At 27.3% G+C, this 15,814-nt stretch overlaps 1 protein-coding gene across 1 annotated transcript; it reads right to left on the bottom strand.

The window, feature by feature from the left end:
- Positions 1 to 792: 792 nt before the first annotated feature.
- Positions 793 to 15,304, bottom strand: LOC100211949 (core histone macro-H2A.1). The gene is made up of 7 exons (XM_065796552.1): positions 14,989 to 15,304; positions 9,370 to 9,606; positions 2,698 to 2,772; positions 2,295 to 2,385; positions 1,706 to 1,795; positions 1,349 to 1,526; positions 793 to 1,245 (listed from the first exon to the last, which is right to left on the bottom strand). The coding sequence occupies exons 1-7, from the start codon at positions 15,262 to 15,264 to the stop codon at positions 1,086 to 1,088; spliced, it is 1,107 nt and encodes a 368-aa protein (XP_065652624.1). The 5' UTR covers positions 15,265 to 15,304; the 3' UTR covers positions 793 to 1,085.
- Positions 15,305 to 15,814: the final 510 nt, after the last annotated feature.

A 15,814-nucleotide genomic window follows, 5' to 3' on the forward strand; every position in this document is an offset into this window, starting at 1 on the left:
ATCTTATATAAAAGCTTCAAGAGCAAATGAAATGAAAAGAATACTGATATAAAAAAAATTCTTATTCTAGCTGTTGTTGAAAGAGTCCAGGAAAACAACTATTATCTTGCTTAAATCATAAAACTGAATAGTTATAGAGAGTTGGTTTAAAAATATCGTGTTTTTATATGCTGAGGATATTGAGACATTTGCCTCTAATCTGATTCTGAACTTTCTTTAAAATGAAAAATTTTAATTCTCTTGGAATGAGTAAACGGATTGCAGAAAATGTTAACGAAAAAACAATTTTTTTTTAAAGTTATCTAGGAGCACCAAGACATATCGGTCTTATCACAGAGCACTGCGGAGGAACATTTTACTAGGAAACTCATCCCATTTTCCTTACCAATATCGCATATTGGGCAAGAACCGGCGTTCAAAATGGTCATAAATAATTACATCAAAAAATATTTTGACTCGATTTTGATTTAACCAGACAAACGCAAACATGAAAAGTTTGGAAGCTTGCTTTATGTTATTCTTTCTTCGTGCAAATAAAATGCCACCTAAGTCGTTCAGTTTCAGTTTGGTAGACAAAAAGTGTAGAGATAATTTTCATCAAAAAATATTTTATCGACTTAATTAGACACAGCAAAGTTATGTCTAATTAAGTTTTAATTAAATCTGGAAGTTTGCCTAATATCTGAAAGTTACTTTTCTCTCAACACTAATAAAGGACGTGTATATATATATTTATATCCATGGATTGATGTATGTAGTTATATACTAGTAAGATAAAAATAAAACATCGACTGAAAATAAAAATAATTTAGAGAATATTTTAGTAATAAAAAGCAAAAAACAACAAAACAAAACAAAATCAACAGATAAGAACGACAGATAAAAATAAGCCATAAAAGTAAGTTTTCAGAAAAAATATACAGTTGATCTCATTGTTAGCAGGTTAGATACCATATCAATACAGAAAGAAAACAGAATACCATAAAAATAAAGTTTGTTAAAATCCTAATAGTTCGTTAAAATAGATTAAAATCCTTATCTTTAGTTAAGTATAACCCTGCTGAGTAATAAACATGGCAAACAAGTTAACCTAGCTTGGCTAGCTCTGTCGTATATACACCAATGCTTTCCATATCATAGAGAACAAAATATATCTGTTTCAAAGACGATGAAACGACAGTAACAAAGTAATTTGATATTGCTTTTAAGATCGTCTGGGCAGCTAATTGTTTCGGAAAGCTATTACTAAAAAAAAATTTAATTTTTCATTAATTAACTTGTATTCTTAAAACCAATATAAAAATCGAAAATTCATGTAAATGAAAAAAGCTAGAAAAAAAACACTTACATTCCGCTACCAATAGAAGGAAAAGCAATGACTGAAACATTTTTTTCATCAGCTAGAGTAAGAGCATTTTTCACAACGTTCTCAAGATCTTCCTCAGAGCTACCTCCACTAACATAAGTGGGACTATGTACATGAATTATATGTTTAGCTTTTAAGTTCACACTATCTCCAAGTAAAGCTGAATTAAATAAAAAGAATTATTACACAGAGTCAAAGTTTAAACTAATAAAGTTGACGTTGATCAGTATCAAGTCTCACACTTCACCTACATTTTTGTTAGCTCATTCCTAATTCTTCTCACCTTCCCTTTTCTTTAAGCTCGAATAAAAATAAACACAAAATAGAAAAATATTAAACCTGATGACATTGCAAGGTCTCCATGAGAACTATGCAAAGCACTAATTGCTTTTTTCAACTCTTCTCCACCAACTTTCAATAAAGCACTTCCTAAAATAAAATAAAAATTAAGTAATTACAAGATGAAAAAAATTAAAAAAAAATAACAACTCAAATAACATGAAAAATAAAAATAAACTTTATGAAAAATAATTGAATAATATTAATATAATAAAAAGAAGAAAGAATAATAACTGATATGAATCGAACCAGTCATTTCAAAAAGGGTACAAGTCCATTTATTAAAACTTTTAAAAATTAACAAAAACATGATTTTTAAAAAAATTAAACATAGAAGGAGATAAATCAAGAACGTAACTTATGTAACTTTTATTTTTTATAAAAAAAATATAAATCATACAGAAATTTTAAATTTAAATTTACTAACTATTAAAAGTTTTGGACTTGTGCCCTTTTCATAATGAAAGGTTTAATTGTTAATAAAAAAGTATCATGTTATAAAAGTATATTAAACTATACCACAACAATGAAAATACAATCAGAAACATAAAATACAAAATTTTTATATTAAAAAACACGTCATTCTTACCTACTTCCCCAGTTGTGTTAAAAGTAGCATTAGTTGGATGAATGAGAGCATCACACTTCATTTCAGCAATATTACCTTGAACAACTGTCAGCTGAAAAAGTTTATTAAAATCAGTATAATTGTGTATAAAATATACACAAACATATAGAATTACGAACCTACCATTAACACCATTGGTATCTATCTGAACCTTACCATTATGAACCGAAAATCAGAATAACTAAGTCATATAAAAAAAGTTCTACAACAAAAATATACATAAACTGAGAAGTTAGTACATGTTTAAAAATGGTAAAATTATGTAACGCCTTATAAAAACTTGGATGTTTGGTGATAGGACGATATCAGTATGTGTATAATCCAGCTTTTCAAATTTAAAGTTTTAGATTTATATTTAAACTACCTTTTGACCAAGATAAAGATTCTTCTCAGATAAAACAGCAAACACTGGATCAGACTTTGCATTTGTTTTTTTGGGCTAAAATAAAATAGTTTAAAAGATCAATAACATAACTAGTATAACCTATATAGTCTCAGCTAAAGACTCAGCTATAGACTCACCTATAGTCTCAGCTAAAGACTAAAATGTTTTTGATTTAAAAAATCTTTTTGATACAAAAATAAATATTTTATTTTAGAGGTTATCTTTATTACAAAAACTTTTCTACTCATACAGAGTACGAGTTGAAAAGTTTTTGTAATAAAGATTACCTCTAAAATCTTTTTTTTTTTTACTATTTGACCATGGGTGTAATATATTTTAAAAATTTGAACATTTCTAAAATGCAATTAAAAAACTAATCTAGACTCAACATAATAAAAAATTAAATGAAAAAAAATGAAAAGAACTTAACTAAAACTAAAACAAAAAATTAAAATGCACTCAACTAAAATAAAACTAAAAAAATTAAAATACACTTAACTAAAATAAAACTAAAAAACTTGAATGCTAAGATTATTTAAATGAAGTTTTAAATTTGTTTGAAATAAAAGATGAACCAATTTTATTTACTTATGTATTTATAATATTATTGGAACCCCTTTTAAATAAAGTAACAACTCACTTCCATAGATCATCCAGATCATATTTCCGTATAATTATTTGGGTAAAATTGGGTAATATGAGCATACTTAAAGATTTCTTAGATGTAAGCAGTGAAGTAAAAGTTGCTAAGTATTTTTTGAATCAACTTTATGTGGTGATTACAGGAATCAGTACAATTAGCGTTAATCTATATGCAGTAATTAGCGGGTATCATCTAATTAAAACGCTGTCAAATTTTTTGCGTTTTTAAAATAATATTATCACGCATGAATAAATCCGTGGCGCGAAATTTTGGTGCTAAAATAATGAAATTAATTTTTTCATAAAGAAAAATATGTTAGCTAAAAATCCAATCCTTTTTGACTTGAAAAACAATGCATAGAAACATTTAGTTTTGACTTTATTTAAAGATGCCATTTTGGTGTAATATGAGCATGCTCAAATTACCCAGTAATTTTTATTGAAATTACCTAGTTTAAAGTCCTAAAAATGCGGTGGTTTTAATTGGTTATTTGAATAAAAATAAAATATAGTAAAACTTTTTAATATTTTAACAATACTAAACACCTTTCTGTAATTTAAATTCAAAAAAATGGAATTTTTATCGTTCAAAGATTTGAGTTGATAAAATTGAAAAAATAACGAACTTTTTTTCTTGCGGAAAACATAGTAGTATTATTTCAACAAAAAGTTGCTTAAAATTTGATCTTTTAATGATAAGTTTTGTTAATAACGAATCATTATATTCCAAAAATTAGTTCTAATTGTCAGGTTGGTATTTTTTTTACAAAATTAATGTTTTTTTTGTGAGCTAATTTAAAATGCTCATATTACCAAGTGGTCTGGGTAATATGAGCATTTTTGTGACTTTTTTAAAACCTCTGTGTTTTTAGGAAAAAATTTTGGGTGCCCAAATATCTAAGTGGATCATGAGAAGGGATTCCTAAATATTGTTTATTCGCAAAAAATTTGGATCCAGCTTATTTATTTTTGAAATTATTCCAATTTTTGCTTAAGATGCTCATATTACCCTAATCTACCCTACTTCTTATGATAATTCAATATATAGGCACATTTAATAAAAATTAGTTTTTTTTTTACTAATTTCAAAATATAAAGTTTCTATATAAATACTTGCTAGTAAATAATTATGCATATGCAAAAAAAAAAAGCAAATTTAACTCAGAGCTGCTCCAAGAAGAAAAGGGCAACAGGACAATTTTGCCCTATGTTCTGATGAGGACCCTCCAATTCTATTGATTAAAAAAAAATCTTTAAATAAATTCAAATTGATAGAATTTAAAAAGTCACTACATTTAGACAGATATGTTTTATATTAAAACTCAGTAGCAAAAATAAAAAACATTAAATAACATTTTTATAAAATAAAAAATGTTAAATAACATTTTTATGAAATAATATTTTAATGTTTAAGTACCTTAGCCAATTATTTAAAAAGTTTTCAAGTCGTGCAGCTACGTGAAAACATTTGCATAAGTATTTTATAATGATGTAATGATATTTTAACTATTATTAATGATATTTTAAGAAAATGAAAAATTTTACTGTATTTAAATTGGTTTAGGTCAAATAGAAACTCAATTCAAAACAATATAATTGATAAAAAACATTAAGTTACAAATTATTAGCTAACGAAAAACCATTAAATACCTTAAATAATAATAAACATGCAGAACAGCTACAAAAAGTAATGAACACGCAGTTCTTTGTTTTCTTCAAGAAATTTTTGAAAATGCTAATGACACAACGTAATGAGATGTGCGGGAAGTTAAAAATTAACCTTGGTTAAAGTATAGAGTAAGTTAAAGGAAATAATACCCATGACAATATACTTTTTCCGGAATGCCTCATTGAAAATAATTCTAACCACTTATCAGTATTTTTTTCATTCAAATAAGTAATGATCTAGGAACTTAAAAAACACTTACATTTTGAGATTGTGAATATTTAGCTGCATTTGGTCCACTTAGTACAGCATTAAATTTGTCTTGTGATGAAGGTCATCATCACAGTTTTCCTGCCTCAAATTTTAAAAAAACTTTAATAAATGCAGAAATCATCCAATGGGATTGGCTTGTGTATTGGAAAAAAAGCTTTATTTTGCTATTTGCATTTATATTTTTGAAGAGAGATATTTTGAAGATATAATACGATTTCTACAAAAACCTGACAAATACAATGTTTGTCAGGTTTTTGTAAAAATGGTGTTGCAAATAACTGGAGACAACTTTACAACACAGTCGTTAACCACAAAAGCAATCAAAAATACTTAGAAAAATATTTATGGAAGGACTTAGTGAAAGCAATAAATCATAGAAAAGGCATTGACAATTTTGTATTATCACAGAAAAAGAAAAATGGAGAAAAATTCTTTGTACATTAGTAGATATTAAAATGCTTTCAGTAGAAAGTAATTTGCTATTTAGAAGAGCACACTCGATGATTGATCAAGAAGACTGACGACTTTTTTTTTTAATAAATAAAAAAAACCTATATTATGCAATTATTTGAAACTGTACTCCAGATGCTGTATACAGAAATCGATTGGTATTCAAAGTAATATGTGTTTTTTGTGAATGATAAAACCTGGTATATACAAGAAAAATTTGGTTAACTATGAAAAAAAAACAGGCGCTGATATTACAAAAAAAATAGAAGAAATTTCAGTAGTATGCAACTTAGATTTATCATTTTCAAGGATGCAAAAATGCATCAAATATGCCTGGAAAATACAATGGTGTGACAGGTAAAACAATTGAGAAGTTCTCGTAAACTTTTTTTGCTCCATACAGTGCTCATTCCTTGAACTTATGTGAAGTGCACGCGATGAAAACAAGCCCAGAAATAAATTATTTATTGCAAACATTCAAAAGCTACTTAAATTTTTTCTTATTTTAAATTTTCTTATCTTGATGGAAAATTTTAAAAGAAAATACTTATTGTTCAATTTACACAATATCAACTACTAGAGGGAATGTCTAAATCGATGCTGTTTGCCTGTTGGCAAAAATTTGTAAAGGGATTTTAAATTTAGTTGTATGTATAAAAAATGAAGTGAATTCAGCAGCAGATAGTCACGTGGAATCTGTTGGTCTGATTGCATAGTTACAATCTTTTGAATTTACATTGTTTTTATAAAAACAATAAACTATTCTTGGAATGACTTATTATATATTATCAGCCATTCCAAAATTCATGTTAGCAAGTTTAGAGTTTTTACATCCGCATTAGGTAGGCTTTATCAGATTCAAGTAATATATAAATATATACATATATAAATATATCAGGGGTGTACCCTCACGATTGTCCAGTGGCACAGGACGATTCATTTTCTCTAATGGCGTCTTTTGTCAGATCAGGTTATCCTGCTACTGGTAACTTGTAACCCAGTACAGCCTGCTTCATGCCCTGCTGCCTTGTAGGATATGCTTTTTTAGGCAAAGACTAGGAGAAGCAAACTCCGAATTAAAACACCCCCTGCCTTGGGGCTCTTGGTTGAGTAAAAGTTAGAGATGGTGTCTCGATAAAAATACTCATCTTGGGCAGATGTTAAACGCATCCGGCTACTGTCTTGTAGAAGGCCACCTAGGCAAAGACTTAATGGAAAAACAGATTCTATTTGTTGACCAGCCTCGCACCCCTTCTTCATCTATTAGGCTGGCGCAGATGTATTTTAAATACATTCTTTCCAGTTTCAGATGTTAAATGCTGGATCTTCCTAACTCAATGCATGGGTTTTGCTTGTGTCTTTGTTTTTATGACTAGGCAACTCATTCTCCTAATGAGGGTACAGCTCTAAAACTCAGTTTTATGGTTCTGAGGCCGGCTGGTAGTCAGGTTTCCCGAAACTCTGTGGTAGCTCTCAGAGAGGCTGATTCCATCAACAGCTGAAAAATATCAGAGTACTAACAGTGCCATGTTGCGCACGGATGGTGCCTCTGATTGTACTTTTGGTGTGCATTGTTGAGGCCACATTTAAAGCTCTTTGTTACGACTTAGGGTTTTTTAATAGTAATGAAGCATTTGCTTGGACTATTAAATAGTGTACTGAGTACTGTCTATGCCTTGAGTCAAGTTCTTTAAAAATTTTAAATGACTAAAGTACCAAAAACTATAAAACACAAAAAACCATTGTCATCACTAAGTTCTCTAAACCTACCATTCACTAATATTCGTGGTCTTTAAAGTAACTTTTTTTCTATTGAGTCTTATCTCATGCAAAGTTCACCAAACCTACTGGCTCTTTGTGAGACTAATTTAAGTTCAGCTATCTTATCATGTGATCTTAGTGTTTATGGCTATCTATTACTTATAAAAGTGTGTTTATTAATAAAACTATATTTGATCTATAAAAATTTTATTCCTTGCAATTATTTAAATGATAACTTGAAAAAGCATTTCAAGTAGTTGAATTAAGCGGTTGAATTAAAGTGTTGAATTAAGCAATTGCAGAATACAAAATCAGGAAAAATATCTGATCTTCAAAATATTAATTTATACAAAACCGTATAATTTGTTTTTTAAGGGGCAAATCAACTTAAATTTGATAGCTAAAAAGTTATAAAATATAAAACAAACTTATGACTACAAAAGTAATAACACTCTAGTAACAACAAAAGTAATAACACTATAATAGTGTTATTACTTTTATAATTCATTCTTTGTTCAAACAACATGATCCCAAATTTTAATTGAAGTAGAAAAGCATCTAGAAAAAATGAGCAGTTATTCAAATAAAATTTAAAACTAATTAAGGAAATTAAACAGCTTTATTAGAACATACTGTATAAAAAGTTTAGCATTATGAAAAACGTTACTAATGGTCCATAAAAACTGAAAAAATGAAGATTTTCTAAAACTGTAGTAAATATGCGGTAGTGTTGTGGTAGAGCACTTGCTTTGTAAATGATAAATTCTGAGTTAAATCCCGGCCACATTCTTAGTAGCACCATGCTCAACCTGTTTCACTGTGCAACAGACTTAATCATTAAAGCTTGTGTATTGAGTTAAAGGGTTGCAAAAAGTTGTATTAGCTTAAAAAAAATATATATCAATTTTGGTCAACATAGATACATGCAAATTGAATAACTTGTGGTACTTTGATGGTAAAATGGTAATGCAATCTCAATTTTTTGTGACAAAAATACATACTTAATTGAACCTTTTTTTTAAAAAAAAAAAAAAATCAAAACATGTTTGTTTTAATCATTTTAATGTTTTAAATTTTATTGAAAAACTTTATATTAAAGGCTGCATTAAAAAAATTATCATTTATGTACAATATGAAATTCTACGTGTCAAATTTTAAGCTGATACCTCACACTATTAAATATTTAATGATTAAAAAAATCATAAATCAGAAAATTAAAACATAAAGAACTGTTGAGAGATGGCAACTAAAACTTTCAGACTTTTTCTACTTTTTATAATTGTAAATTGTTAATATTAGTATTTTGGATATTGTGATTGTCTTGTTAATTTAAAAAAAAAATAAAAATAAAAAAACTTATTAAATTTCTTTTTTCATAAACATCATCTTTAATTACAAACATACAAATTTTCTAAAATTCTATTCATTGCTTGTATTGCTCAAAACTAAATTTTTTTTTAATTATCTTTTTCATAAGTTGTATCAATGCATTTTCCTTCTTTTTTTTTTTTAAACTATAATACAAGTGAAAAGACTTTATTTATTTGCAATGCTTAAAAAGCTTTGACATTACACAAGAAAAAATACTATGACAATGTCTCAAATATTTTAAACAGAAAGTATCTTATATGTTCACTACTTAATGTAAATAACTGTAAATGTTAAACTTCTATAACTTTTTTTATTTATATTTTAAGGAAAGAAACTAAAACTTAGTTTAAAAAAAAACAATAACTTCTTTTTAATTTTTAAAACTAGGATTTTATCCTTTAAATAATAATAACAGGATAGGATTATTTTCCTTTAAATAATATTAACAAAAGTAAAATAAAAAAAAACAAAAATAATTCTAAACGCACCTTTTCAACTTTTTTACTTGTTGATGCTTCTAAAGCCTTTTTAGCTGCAGTCTTAACAAATTCAGCTTTCTCAATTTTCTTTTTTTTAGGGATTCCAGGGCTTAATGGTTTAAGCACTTGAGGCTTAAATTTCTCTTGATTAGACACAACAAACTTGCCACCATCCTTTTTTTTAAGTAATTCAGGTTGAATATGAGGCATTACACCACCAGATGGAATTGTAACATTTTTCAAAAGCTGTGAAATTTAAAAATTTTAAATAAACCAAAATTTTTCTTTTAATATTAATAGGGCAAAATTGTTTAAAAAAATCATTATTAAAAAATGTCTAAAATGTTAAAGAATAAACTTTCTAAAGGAACTTTACTAAAAACTTTAAATACCATGTCTAATCAATTTTATTTTCAAATAAAAATATTTAGCACCTAATAAATATTGTTAAAATATTAACCAAGTCTTTTTTTTTTTAATTACATATAACAATTACATATAACTGTTTCACTACAGGGTTGCCAGGTTTTTTTTCCTGCAACAAGCCAAAAATAAATAGAAAATAAACCAGAACCAAAAAAAAAAAAAAAAAAACTTGGTTTCGCATTCTGTTTCTCTGTTTACTTTTCACATAGGTGACCTGTGAAAAAAATCAACAAAACAGTCAGAAACAGGAACACATAGATAAGCAAGCCAGTTGCCGGAAATGTTGTGGAAAGTAGGATGTCCAAAAATGTCAACATAGTCCTCAAAGCTATCCAGAATTCAGCAGTATTTATAGGAACTTCTTTTTCTTTAAAATTTTCAGACTCAATCCATTCAATGATACTGATATTTCTGTATTGGTTTTCAATTTCATGACTTTTGTACTCATAAGATGAGGAAAAGGTAGCTTTGAAAATCGAACCTTTTTAACTTGGAAAAGAACTTTCATTGGAGACAGATTTGACAAGCTGTGAAAAATTGATCTGTTCACTGGAAGTCTTTTTTCAAACTCGGTTATTGCCTTCTGAAAAAAATCATGACAGCAAACTTTTACATTTTTTAATGATTCTTCAGCATTCAGTTTTGCATTTGAAGGTTGCCCTTGAATGTAAATCTGGCACTTTGAGGAGAATTTGGCTCCAAAATCAACATACTAAAGAGGGAGTAAAAAGCCCTTGCTATCACAACACACTGCTTCAAGCTTTTTAAACGAGTACTTAGCTCATTCATTAGATTTTCTGGATCAACATTTGATCCTTGAAAGAGAGAGTTAAGATGCTCGAACTCTTGAATAACTGGAGTGAGAAAAACAACATATAGGTAAAAAGGTGCTGTATTGAAACACTTTGCTCATTGAAGAGATTTTGTAACTAATCTCACCCACTGTGAGCCCCATGTAGTCTTTTCCATTTAGCCAGCACTTTCGTGCTTAAGTCTTTTTGCGCTTGCCCACACGCCAGCTAAAACTTTGGCGAGTGCATAAAAAAGCGCTCGCCAAAAAAATAAAAGCGTTTTGTTTAAAATTACCTTTTTATAATAAAAAGCTTAAGATCCATGCAGAATTCCCGCATAGCCACTGGTGCCGGCACCCCACTGGGTGAGGCTCCTAAGCTGTGGTAATTTCAACGTCCCCAGAATAAGATAAACTCTGAAATAAAACCTATAATTTAATTAAGAGTAAAGGTTGGAAGGTTCAATCCTTGTCCCTATACTCTTTTTAATTTACATTAACAATCTTCCAGATATTCTCACATCTAAGGTGGCATTGTTCGCTGATGGTACTACCATTTATTTTTGTCATGATAAGAAGCTAACACTCTCTGATTGCTTGGAGGGGGCATTTCAGTTTGAAAAGGGTCTCACTTCTGCTACAGCATGGGGCTCACAATGGCTGGTGAACTATAATTCAGATAAAACTTTTTAAAAATTTTTTCTAGCCAATCGTTATCGTGATAATTAAGATTTCCTATATTTATGAACGGTAATGTACTCGATGAGTTATCTATCCTTCATCTTCTAGGATTAACTCTTACTTTTGATCTTTCTTTGAAACTGTATATCAAATTCATTGCAAAATTAGCATCTGCTAAGATTGCATCTCTTTATCGCGCTCGGCTACAGCGACTACCATTTCTAATAGTGGTTGCTTGCAGCCTTGTTGGAAGCAAAAATGTTAAAATATATATATATATCTTAATCATGCTACGGCATGGGCAGTTTTCTCTGTTTAAAATTTAATGCCAATGCACGAAATAGTGCTGGTAGAATTGTATTTTTTAAGTTAGCCTGCAGGATTTAAAAAAATCACTTTTTTCTGCTGTTTAAATTTAAATAAAAATAGGGAAAAGAATGCTTTGAATAAATACTAAATAAATTATTTTAAATAAAAATCTAATAAAAAAAAAGCATTTTTCATAAAAGTTGAACAAATGAACAAAAATATTTTTTGTTGCCTTTTAGGAAAAAAAAAATTTACTACATTTTTTAAACAATCAAGAAATTATTTTTCATCCACTTTATTTATATTTTCTTAAACTAAATTCTGTTATTATCTGATTCAAAGTGTTAATTTTGGTCACTGTTAGATTAGTCTATTAGATTGTTAGATTAGTCTATTAGAAATCGAAGTAAACAAGTGTTTTATAGAATTTGTGAACATTAACTAAAATACTTGCCACTCTATAAAAAGACATAACATACCTCTTGTAAATACATCTTATAAATGTCTACTTATGACTTGTTTTCGGCAAAAATACTAGCAACTATTGAAACTAAGAACATTGTTATTACACAAAGTAAAGGGATATCACTTGATGTTGAAACAACCCTTACCCTAGAACTATTAAAGAAGATGACTCATAAATGTGAAGGGAAAGTATTGCTCAAGAATATAAGATTTGTTTAAAATTTAGAGAAATTTGAGGACAGAGACTTTAATTCAAAAACAGTCAAACTTGCAAACGCACACAAAAAAGATTTGTCACACTTAGGGAAATGTTTAAAAATATTTTTAAAACATTTTTTTTTGGCATTGAAAGTTCTCACCATTATCTCGTGAAATCATTTTATGACAAAAAAACTTCAAGAGATTTTTGCAAACATCTATTTGAAAATTATTTTGGCAAACTCACGGCAAAAAAACAACATAACAAAGCACAATCTGTCAAGATTGCTTAAATCAGCCATTCCCAACTTTTTGAAGCTGTAAACCCTTGATATTATCATTAATCTATAGTAATCAAACTTGCAAACGCACACAAAAAAGATTTGTCACACTTAGGGAAATGTTTAAAAATATTTTAAACATTGATACTATTATTATTACTAACCCCTATATGTTATTATAAACCCCTTGATGTTATTATTGTTGGGATCACTAAGTTGTGGCAATCCCAACAATAAAATTAATGAGATTGGTCCAAAGCCACTGCATTTTTACTGCAGTTAAAATGATAAAGAAACAGTTAACAGTTAAAATAACAAACAGCAGTTAACAGTTAAAATGATAAAGATTGGTCCAAAACCACCGACTTGCATAAACAAATTATTTTCAGAAGGTCTAATGGTGACCCAATGCAAAGTGTCAAGCACCCCTGTTGCGGTTGCAATACACAGATCGGGAGTTACTAGCTTGAATCATCATACCATTTTATTTATAGAAAATAATTAAACAGGGCTTGAATTCGCAAAAAAAAATTTTTGAACTTCCACCCTCCTTCTGTTTAGCCGGTTTGTGGTATGATGGGGAGAGAGGAGATTGCATTAGTATAAAATAGTATCTTTCGTACATTAGTTCATAATTGTTATTTTTTTAACATATCTCTCATATTTAAATATTATCTTATAATTTTTTTGTTTGGCAGAGTTTAATGTAGCATAAGTTATTGTTATAGTTTACAGCCTATGTTATAGTTTAAAGTTTAAGTTGCAATTACAGTTGAACGAGCAATGTAATGTGCAAGTATGGTATTTAATACTATTAAGACATTACTTTTTAGTAACTGTTTTTACTTAACATGTTAAAAAAAATTAAAATGAAAAAGTTAAAATGCAAATATTACAATATTTAAACCACTTTAATTAGTTGAAGAAAACTACTGGTTATGTTCATGCTGACGATAAAACATGTGTTATTTTTAAAGATTATTAAACTATTACTGTAAAACAACAATAAAACAAAACTGAAAAACTGTTTTGACAATATAAACATTTTATTACTTTTTTTTTTTTCACTTTTTTTTTAACCAAAAAAAAAGTTATCAAGTTCAAACAATTTTTTAAACTTTTTTTTTAAGAAATTTTTTTTTTTTTTATTATTGATTTATTACCAAAATTTGGATTATCTTTTCTTTCTTAGCTATTAATTTTTCTTTTCTTTCTAAAAAGTTAACCATCGCAGAAAATTTGATAAACAAAATTGGTAAAGGTGAATCCAACTTGTGTTTTGTTAGAATCTAAGCAAAGTTATCATAAAATCAAGAGATAAGATTGATAAAGAGTTTGTGTTAATCTAAAACAATTTCGTGACGCTGTTTTATTGCTGTTTAATACAGTTTATAACATAAAACGCGTTTAAAATAAAACGAAATAAATAAACTTTTTTAATTAATAAATTAAAACATTGTTGTCATAGAACTTTAAATTTCATATTTGCGCAAAAACACGCTATATATGGTTTTTAAGTTGACATTTTCATTAAATTTTTTCGTTCAAATTGTTTCGTAATAAAAAGTGAGAGAAAAAATTTGGTTTAATAAATCAAATTATATTTCCTTTATTTTATTTGGAATGAAATTATTTTTTTCGGAAAAAAAAGCTTCCACGCAGAGAATTAAAGTAATTTAAATTCTAAAGCGCTTTATGTTGAATGAAAATCTACGCGCAAGAGAGCGAGTGATGATCATACATGTGACATACTTTATGACCCCTAATAAAAAACTTTACTTTTAAGAGTGGCCAAAAAAAAAGCTAAATTAAAAAAAAAAACTAAACTTAAAAAAAAAGCGAAAATATTTTTTTAAAGAAAAAACTAATCGCGAAGGTGTGAAAAGCAAAAACGCTTAATTTGAACCTTGACCGCTATTGAGTTGGAAGTTACTAGAAAACAAAGAATAGTGTTAAAAAGCAATGAAATAATTGACAGAAGACTCAAAATTTTTTAATGTCATCTTATCATTTAAACATATTTTTATTGATTTTTAGTTTTAAGTCCTTATAGAATTAACATGCCAAGAGCATTTAAAATAGCAAATGGTATACTTAAATATAACTTTCTTGTTTAAAATATTATTTTTAAATGATGTTATAATATAACTTTTTTTTGACAAATAACAATTTAGGACCAAAATAAAAAAACTTGTTTGGTTGAAAAATCTAACAGGTCAAAATAAAAAATCTGCAAAAAATTTTTTTTGATGCAAAATAATTCTATCCCACTCCTCTAAAATAGTGCGAGCAACCATTAGAGAGGGATTAGCCACAAAAGACCCAGCACGGGGCCTTGTTTTTGAATGTGGGGCCCAATGGATTGATGTTGAATTTTATAAGAAATGACTATTCAATTACCTACATGTAAACTTTATAATGTAAAAAACTTTAATTAACATAACACAATATATTATACATTAAATCTTATTTGAATACCTTATTAAGCTCCTCATCATTTGCAATAGCAAGAAGAATGTGTCTTGGTGTAATTCTGTTTCTCTTATTGTCACGTGCAGCATTCCCAGCTAACTCAAGAATTTCAGCAGAAAGATACTCCATAACGGCTGCTTGATATACTGGAGCACCAACTGCAACTCGCATCTTAGATGTACAGCCTCGCAAATATCGACGAATTCGAGCAACTGGAAACAAAGTTCCAGCACGACTAGACATTGTCATACGCTGAGTTTTATTTTTACCTCTTCCAGACATTTTTATGAATTGTAATTTGCTTACTTAAAATATGTATATATATATATATATATATATATATATATATATATATATATATATATATATATATGTATATACAATTTTATTGATAATAAATTATATTCATTTATATAAATACTTTTAATATTAATTTATACATATATTTCTAAAATTAAAAACAAAGTTTGAAATAATACTTCTGTCGCATTTATGCTATATATATAGAATTGATGTAATAGCGATATATTATCATTATATATATATATATATATATATATATATATATATATATATATATATATATATATATATATATATATATATATATATATATATACATATATATATATATAAATATATATTTAGATACATACATATATATATATATATATACATATATATATATATATATATATATATTATATATATATACATATGTGTATATATATATATATATATATATATATATATATATATATATATATATATATATATATATATATATATATATATATATATATATATATATACTATTTATATGCATATACAC

This window comes from Hydra vulgaris, chromosome 04 (assembly GCF_038396675.1).
Source record: "Hydra vulgaris chromosome 04, alternate assembly HydraT2T_AEP".
NCBI classification, from domain to species: Eukaryota; Metazoa; Cnidaria; class Hydrozoa; order Anthoathecata; family Hydridae; genus Hydra; species Hydra vulgaris.

Coding starts and splice junctions, on each gene's coding strand:
- LOC100211949 (XM_065796552.1), bottom strand. CDS start 15,264: ATGTCTGGAAGAGGTAAAAATAAAACTCAGCGTATGACAATGTCTAGT. Junction 1,796..2,294: donor TAACACAACTGGGGAAGTAG/GTAAGAATGACG, acceptor ATTTTATTTTAG/GAAGTGCTTTATTGAAAGTT. Junction 1,246..1,348: donor CCTTCTATTGGTAGCGGAAT/GTAAGTGTTTTT, acceptor ATTTTTTTTTAG/TAATAGCTTTCCGAAACAAT.